Source organism: Symphalangus syndactylus, chromosome 13 (genome assembly GCF_028878055.3).
Source record: "Symphalangus syndactylus isolate Jambi chromosome 13, NHGRI_mSymSyn1-v2.1_pri, whole genome shotgun sequence".
NCBI classification, from domain to species: domain Eukaryota; kingdom Metazoa; phylum Chordata; class Mammalia; order Primates; family Hylobatidae; genus Symphalangus; species Symphalangus syndactylus.
In genome coordinates, this window is record NC_072435.2 from 83,246,131 (window position 1) to 83,255,071 (window position 8,941).

The following is an 8,941-nucleotide window of genomic DNA, read 5'->3' on the forward strand; positions in this document are numbered from 1 at the left end:
GATAGGAGTATGGATGATTCCTGGTAAGAGTAGGGAAGAAGTAAGTACCGATGCTACTAGGTGGGTAGATATAGTGACAGAAATCTGCAGAAGTTCTCTTCTTATTAAAAGTTTCTCAGTTCCTAAGACATAAGGTCATCATCAAAGAGGAGGAGGCAATGGAGGTTTAAGGAGAGGGAAGGAGGTATAAAAAGCAGTCTGGGAGAATAGGAATGAACTGGGGGAGTACCATGTAGTGTTATTGGCAGTCAGCAGTAAGGGCTCATTTGAGATTTGTGATCATGAATTTAACCAACCAGCATGGTTGTATATTTTTCTGCAAATACAAAAATTAGCTGGGTGTGGTGGTGTGTGCCTGTAGTCCCAGCTACTCAGGAGGCTGAGGCATGAGCATTGCTTGAACCCGGGAGGCAGAGGCTGCAATGAGCTGAGAGCGCACCACTGCACTCCAGCCTGGGTGACAGAGCGAGACTCCATCTCAAAAAACAAACAAACAAACAAACAAAAAAACCATTCCATCAGAGAAACTTGGTGGCCATAGAAGGAAAGTAAAGTAGTTACAAGCATCAGGGAAACCTACTAGCCCCAACTTCTTCAGCAAGGTTCTTACCATTCACTGGTTTACACTGTGGTGTCTTCTGCATCCATTTCCCAGAACCGGCTTAAAGGTACATCACATGGTAGAGTCTCAGTACCATTTAGTTAGACTGAATTGTGCCATGGCTTTTGTAGCAATGGCATTGCATTTTTTTCCACAATTAAAGTGTTAGAAAGAACCATCACATAGCTGTTCTACTAGAAGCAGAAGTGTGTAACCCAGGTCCTGCCCTTGCTCTCTCCACCTACGAGATAGCTTTCTGCACATTCACAGAGACCACCAGTGAAGGCATGACCTCTAAGCTTGGCTTCAGTTGTGTGATACTTTGCTGAGACACAGCCTCCTTCTATTTAGTGAGGTCAGTAGCTGTCTTACTTTTCATATGAATAAAATCCATTTTAGATACACATAGAGAAAGTTTAACTTGCTCTTTGTTCATTTCATCTTGTTAGTTACTTCATGATTCATTCTAAGCTTTTTCTCATCTCATGTAGAATCATTCCAAATTACCCACTGGCTATTAAATTGCATTGCTCACCTTGTCATACTTTTTAAATGTGTCATTCTATGCTGCTACTCCAAAACCAGATTAGAATATGGTAAATCTATATTATTCAAAAAATGTACTCACTGCTACTTGGTGGCAAAAATAATCCATTGATATTTCGAGGTTTGCTGTGATAAAAGATACAGCTAATCTTCACACAACCAAGAGGTTGAGTTTCCCAGAAGCATGAAATGCTGCAGTTTTGCTGGATAAAAGGAGATTGGGGGAAATGTAATGATTAGATGCCATATTTACAACAAATACAACGTGCTACAATACAGCAAAAGGACACAAAAACAATTATAGTTAACTGATTTAGGATCATGTGTGTCTTCCAGCTTTCAGTGTTTTAAGCCCTGCTATTCAAAAGGTGCGATGGGTATTTCTATAACATGTTTCTCCATTAAGTTGAAAAAATTGCAAAATGCCTAAAATCAAATAGTAGAAGGAAGAATGATTTCTTCCATGTTGTTTTGTAAAAGTATAATTCAGCATTATTGAAGGGAAATACTTTTTAACAAAAATGATGATGCCAAGTAGTTCTACCTGCATTTCCATGTGTCTAAATCTGCAAAGTGGATCTAAACATTCCCTCTCTCTCCATAATGAGCACACAGTGTCACCGCCAAGGGACTCTTCACAGTGTCGGAATCGGCACTGGGAACCCTAAAAGAAAAAGTAAACAGTGTAGAAAGCTCAATATGCTGACATGAGTGTTCAACAACAATAGGTTGCTAATTAGTTAAAAAATATGAGTAGATTAAATTAGAATCACAAAGATATACACTATTGATTTTAGACCATAAGTCTAAATTTTAGCAAATTAGTCTAACTTTAGTGAGAAAGCAACAAGATAGTCTAATGATTACATAGTACAACATGCCGCAAATCACTGATAATGCCATGTTTTGTTATTTGTTAATTCATATGGTTCCCTAGGAATAGAGATATAAGAATCCAGTGACACTTTGATCACAATTTAATGACAGAACAACTTAATTTCTCTTTCTGAAGAAAGCCAGATGAAATTTTTAAGAATCTCTACCTATATTCTAATTGTGAAAATGATTTCTATTAATCAATCCTTTTACTAGATAATATGTTTTCTCAGTCTATGGAGATACTGTTAAGTTTTTATGGAGCTTAAAATTTATGTTATTGTGGAATTTTAATTATTATATTACAATATACTACATTAAATATATGTGCTTTGTGCCTTTGGCTTAGAAAGATAAACAATTGCCTATACATATACTCACTGACTTGTTTATATGCCAACAAAAGTAGATGTGGATTGTTTCAATGGGCTGTTATTACTTCTTAAAAATTCTATGTTATTTTAAACATAAACGCACATTTGGTAAAAACTACAAGCCCCTGTTGTGTGGGAAGAGAAGTGGATAACATTCTTCCCTCTTTTGACACATGTTCCACGGTTGTTCTTTATCTTTTATCCCTCTCCTACTTCCATCTTCACTCTCTCCCCCTTGTTAAAGTATATCCATATACTCTTATAGCACGGGTTAGTGGGCAGGGGTTTTCAAGTCAATAAACTGGTATTTGAAACCCTGGGCTCCACTACTTGCCATTGTCACAAAGTTAATACTTAACTCATACTCTCTGTGCTTCAGTTTTCTCATCTGCATACAGGAAATAAAAACTACTTTCCTTACAGGTTAGCTGTAAAAATGATGTGATATAAGGTATTGTGAGCTATTATTATTATTTATTCATTTAATTATTTACTGGTAACTTACTCATTAGTCACTGTGCTAAGTACTTGGGGATACAGCAGTGAAATAGACAAAACACTTTGCCTACCTGGGACATGAAATCTGTTATTATTCTTTATTATCCTAGCATTTAATCTAACAGGTAATAGAAGTGAATCCAATTTCTGTGGTCAGAGAGGTTGACTCCATTCAGGTTTCCTAACAGAGAGGAAACACTTGAAACCAGACACATCATCTTTTTCGCTGGATTATTTCTTGCATGAGCACGAAGCTCCAAATATTGAGTTTCTACCTTTATCTGGTTTTATTAAGATCCAATCGTCCTAATACATTGGAGGAATTGTCAGTTTTTCCCATTTAACTTTATAAATTTTAATTTATATGTGGCCAATTTGTTTATATTAATTTTCTTTTCTTTTTAATGATATTTAAATATTTGTTATTACTTAGCCTATTGACAGAGGAAAATTCAGTAATTGGGTTAATAAATTTCAAAAGGAAAACAGATTTATTACACTAAGTTTGACACTTACCTGAATTCAACTATTTGAATTTATAATGACTGGAATTATATTAACTAAAACAATATCTTGTAATATATGATGTTTCAATATTAGGAAGTTAATGTCTCAAGGTGTCATAATATAGGGAAAAGTGCCACATGAAGATTCAAAAGCTATAGGCATGTAACTGGTATGTATAAGGGTAGTTTTAAGCAAATAATAATTTTAAATTATCTCAGATTTCTTCAGAGAAATTCAGTATGTCAAAAATACATGATAAGCTCCAGATTTTACATATATAAGATATCTTGCAAGAAAATAGTAAATTTTTGTTTAGAAATACAAGTTATTGCCATATCTTCATTCTACTAAAAAGATTAAGCATGTGAAGTACTGTCAATTGTACAATATTTACCTTTATGCATGTGGAATTAAAAAAGAAATAGCAGTCATTCCCAACTTCTGCCATTTTCAACTCTCTTGCTGCTAATCCAATGGTTTTTTTTTTTTGAAAAATATATATGAATTGCAGGAATGCAAATACAAGAACTATCAGTGTGTAAGGGGCAAAAATAATTTCGTTTCCACAGTCTTTCAGGCTATCAGTAGTATTCCTTTAAAACTGACCTCCTGTTGACAGTATATTACACAATAGATAATTCTTAAAGAAATTTAAATTAGAAGATACCTTCTCTAGCTTTGCAGAAATGTTGAAAGTGGTTGCTAGTAAGCACACAAACTCAAACTTCTAGAATTTTCATCATTGTTACCTAATCCATTGTTTGCTCATCATAAATGACCTTACATGTAACTGTAGGCCAATGTTCACTCAGGTAAACTACAATTTACCTGAGTGAACCCTGTATTTCCCTTAGTTTTAGCATATTAACTACAAAGGACTAGCAAAAATAAAATAGCATATTTTAATCTTTCAATATTCTGGCTGAATATGGACTATAAACTAGTTTACACTTTTATAATGGAAAGTGATTAGTATTTCACAAGTAAACAGCTATTTCTAAATCTTCGTTTCCTTAGAGGGTTTGGGAATAACACTAAAAATTTGACATAGGTAAATAAGCTATTCATATTCTAAGATAATAAAAACAATTATTTAAATATGTACTCTCTGCTATCCACTGATTTGGGAAAAATCACATTCAAATTGTGATATACTAATAGGTACCTGAAAATATATTGGGCTACTTATTCATCTTGTAGCTATATTCCATTTATTATTCATCCATCATAAAAAGAGGAATATCTTTTTCCTATAGCAGAAAGGTTTCAGAGTGCTTGAAGGCTTTGAGAATTTGTTGAAAACAAGGGAAATACTCTGATTTCCAGAACGAAACATTTCAATAAGCAATTACTGATATCTTCCTCTTAGTATCTTTAATCAGATAATTAAAACCCAGCAGAAATTAATAAAAAATATTCCTCATAAATGTATTAGTCCGTTTTCATGCAGCTGATAAAAACATACCCAACTGGGAAGAAAAAGAGGTTTAATTGGACTTACAGTTCCGCATGGCTGGGGAGGCCTCAGAATCATGGCAGGAGGTGAAAGGCACTTCTTACACTGTGGTGGCAAGAGAAAATGAGGAGAAAGCAAAGGCAGAAACCCCTGATAAACCCATCAGATCTCATGAGACTTATTCACTATCATGAGATTAGCATGGGAAAAACCCATCCCCATGATTCAATTACCTCCCCCTGACTCCCTCCCACAACATGTGGGAATACTGGGAGATACAATTCAAGTTGATATTTGGGTGGAGACAGAGCCAAACCATATCATTCTACCACTTGTCCCTCCAAACTTCATGTCCTCACATCTCAAAACCAATCATGCCTTTCCAACAGTCCCCCAGAGTCTTAACTCATTTCAGCATTAATCCAAAAGTCCACAGTCCAGAGTCTCATCTGAGACAAGGCAAATCCCTTCCACCTATGAGCCTGTAAAATCAAAAACAAGCTAGTTACTTCCTAGATACAGTGGGGGGTACTGGTATTTGGTGAAGCCACTGCAAGTGGGCTAAATTGGCCAAAACAAAGGAGTTACAGGCCCCCTGCATGTCCTAAATCCAGCAGGGCAGTCAAATTTTAAAGCTCCAAAATGATCTCCTTTGACTCCAGGTCTCACATCCAGGTCATGTGGATGCAAAAGGTGGGTTCCCATGGTCTTGGGTGCTCTGCCCCTGTGGCTTTTCAGGGTACAGCCCCTCCTGGCTGCTTTCACAGGCTGGCATTAAGTGTCTGTGGCTTTTCCAGGTGCATGGCACAAGCTGTCAGCGGAGCTACCATTCTGAGGTTTGGAGGTTGGTGGCTCTCTTCTAACAGCTCCACTAGGCAGTGCCCCAGGAGGGACTCTGTGTGGGGGCTCCAGCCCACATTTCCCTTCCACACTGCCCTAGCAGGGGTTCTCCATGAGAACCCCTTACCTCTGCAGCAAACTTTTACCTGAGCATCCAGGTATTTCCATACATCTTCTGAAATCTAAGTGGAGGTTTCCAAACCTCAATTCTTGCCTTCTGTGCTCCTGCAGGCTCAACACCACATGGAAGCTGCCAAGGCTTAGAGCTTGCATCCTCTGAAGCCACAGCTGAAGCTCTATGTTGGCCCCTTTCAGCCATGGCTAGATTGGCTGAGACACAGGGCACCAAGTGCCTAGGCTACAGACAGCACGGGGACCCTGGGCTTAGCCCATAAAACCACTTTTTCCTCCTGGGCCTCTGGGCCTGTGATGGGAGGGGCTGCTGTGAAGGTCTCTGACATACCCTGGAGACATTTTCCCTATGGTCTTGGGGATTAACATTAGTCTCTTTGCTACTTATACAAATTTCTGCAGCTGGCTTGAATTTCTCCTCAAAAAATGGGTTTTTCTTTTCTACTGCATCATCAGGCTGCAAATTTCTGAACTTTTATGCTCTGTTTCCCTTTTAAAATGGAATGCTTTTAACAGCACCCAAGTCATCTTTTGAATGCTTTGCTACTTAGAAATTTCTTCCACCAGATACCTGAAATCATCTCTATCAAGTTCAAAGTTCCACAAATCTCTAGGGCAGGGGCAAAATGCTGCCAGTCTCTTTGCTAAAACATAACAAGAGTCACCTTTGCTCCAGTTCCCAACAAGTTCCTCATCTCTATCTGAGACCACCTCAGCCTGGACCTTATTGTTCATATCACTATCAGCATTTTTGTCAAAGCCATTCAACAAGTCTCTAGGAGGTTCAGACTTTCTCACATTTTCCTGTCTTTTCTGAGCCCTCCAAACTGTTCCAACCTCTGCCTGTTACCCAGTTCCGAAGTCACTTCCACATTTTTGGGTATCTTTTCAGCAACACCCCACTCTACTAGTACCAATTTACTGTATTAGTCTGCTTTCACACTGCTGATAAAGACTGGGAAGAAAAAGAGGTTTAATTGGACTTACAGTTCTACATGGCTGGAGAGGCCTCAGAATCATGGTGGGAGGTAAAAGGCACTTCTTACATGGTTGCAGCAAGATAAAATGAGGAGGAAGCAGAAGTGGAAACCCCTGATAAAGCCATCAGATCTTGTGAGACTTACTCACTTCTATGAGATTAGCATGGGAAAGACCCACCCCCATGATTCAATTACCTCCCCCTGGGTCCTTCCCACAACACATAGGAATTCTGACAGATATGATTCAAGTTGAGATTTGGGTGGGGACACAGCCAAATCATATCAATAAATAACATAAAAGGTGACATGAAAATCACAGATTACTCTAGATAAAAATATATTTTTAAATTGTCATGTATGTTTAATTAGAAATGTAAAAGACTAAGACAAATATGAATTCTCACTTCGGTTATGTAAAAAACATAAGCTGCTATGAACTTTTGAAGACAATGCTTTGGGATAAAAATCTGATATGTAAAATAAACTAAAATTTAGAAAAAAGTTTTTAAATGTAAATTGAACATAATTAAAAAAACGAGGTAGTGTGAGAGGTAAATGAAGTAGAGAATAAAGATTTGGCTAAACCCTTGAAAATATTGGCAAAGATACATAGAAAAATATAACTACATTTTGTTTTGCCCTACCTTCTAACTCTAGAACAAAGCACCCATGAAGTAAGTACTTAAACTACTGGGAGAAACATCCCTAAGAAATATTTTAAGTGGGTTTTGCCTCCAGATAAACACTGTCTACACCTGCGAACTTGTAGCTTCATTGGACTGTTTTCAAATATTCTTACCAAACACTATTATTGCATGTTACATGTAACATCATGATTAAAGCCATTGTGAGAATTCCTGTTTTACAAAGGAGAAAGTCTGAAAAAAAGTGTTTACTTCTTGAAGTTAGGTGCAAACAGCTACATTCCAGTAGACACAGCAAAAACAGGTCAAACTCATATGGGATTTTTTTTTTGTCATTGCAGAGCACATAAAATAGATCTGTACATTTTGGTAGTCTTTAGAATGCCTGGAATCTTACCTTCTCTATCTTTTTAAACTCTCTTTTCTTTTCCTTCTCCCTCACCCCCTTTTTTCTTTTCCTTATTCTCTTCAGTTCTATTCTTTACTGTTGTGAATTTCATTCTGGTCTTAAAAAAAAAAAAAAAAAGCTATTACGGCCAGGCGTGGTGGCTCACACCTGTAATCCTAGCACTTTGGGAGGCAGAGGTGGGCGGATCATGAGGTCAGGGGTTCAAGACCAGCCTGACCAACATGATGAAACCCTGTCTCTACTAAAAAAAAATACAAAACCTAGCCGGGCGTGGTGGCACATGCCTGTAATCCCAGCTACTCAGGAGGCTGAGGCAGGAGAATCGCTTGAACCCAAGAGGTGGAGGTTGCAGTGAGCCAAGGTTGTGCCACTTCACTCCAGCTTGGGTGATAAAGCAAGACTCCGTCTAAAAAAAAAAAGCTATTACTGCCCTATGAGGATGATTACTGTAATGAAGAATGATGGGAAATTCGTCTCCAGGGCTGGGAGTAGGCCTGAAAATTCTGTAAGTATTTTGTGTTGGCCAAAGCAGGCTCACATTGCGTGTCTTTCATCTTTGGTGCTTACTAGAGCACTAACATATTAGAGAAGAAAGACTTTCTTCTATTTTGTAATCCTGTGATACCACTTTAAGTACAGTGGCTGGTAGCAACTCCTTGGTGACCTTTCAGAATTATGAGAATTGGGCAAAGTTATTGCCCACTTGGCTGCTACCCATCAGAGCAGGAGTCCAGTTTCTAACCGTGAATTGATCCTGTGCCTCTCTCCTGATGAGGATTTGTGTTTCTGCCAGAAGCTTTGCTCCAGGTACTGATGAAACCAAAGTTTTGGAAATAGAAAGTGCTTCCTGAGACATGACTAGCTTTGCAACTACTATTCAAAGAATAAGTAGAGTGTGTTTTAGAAGATGAGTATTTCCCACAAATGACAGAATGTTGGACTTAAAAGGTTCTGTGGCAGTTTGGGAGGTGACAGTTGATAGTTGTGAAAGTTGTTGTCTCTTTGAGATTCGTGAAACAAGCCGCTTTTTAGAATGCCTCTGAAGGAGCAAAGAAGTCACTGGCACTCGAGTATAAAA

The 8,941-nt window shown here is 37.9% G+C and overlaps 1 protein-coding gene across 5 annotated transcripts in view; it reads right to left on the reverse strand.

Moving 5' to 3' along the window:
* CEP290 (centrosomal protein 290) overlaps window positions 1–8,941 on the reverse strand; it is a 163,689-nt gene that overhangs the window by 46,429 nt on the left and 108,319 nt on the right. Inside the window, exons 58-61 of one of the 5 annotated variants that reach the window (XM_063615135.1) lie at window positions 6,818–6,871; window positions 4,904–4,963; window positions 1,692–1,811; window positions 1,230–1,350 (exon numbers count right to left, since the gene is read on the reverse strand). In XM_063615135.1, coding sequence (XP_063471205.1) covers window positions 1,230–1,350; window positions 1,692–1,811; window positions 4,904–4,963; window positions 6,818–6,871 — 355 coding nt within the window. Of the gene's footprint in view, window positions 1–1,229; window positions 1,351–1,691; window positions 1,812–3,796; window positions 3,899–4,069; window positions 4,181–4,903; window positions 4,964–6,817; window positions 6,872–8,941 lie in introns of those variants that run through there. The other 4 variants (XM_063615136.1, XM_063615138.1, XM_055235773.2 and 1 more) reach the window with 4 other exon arrangements.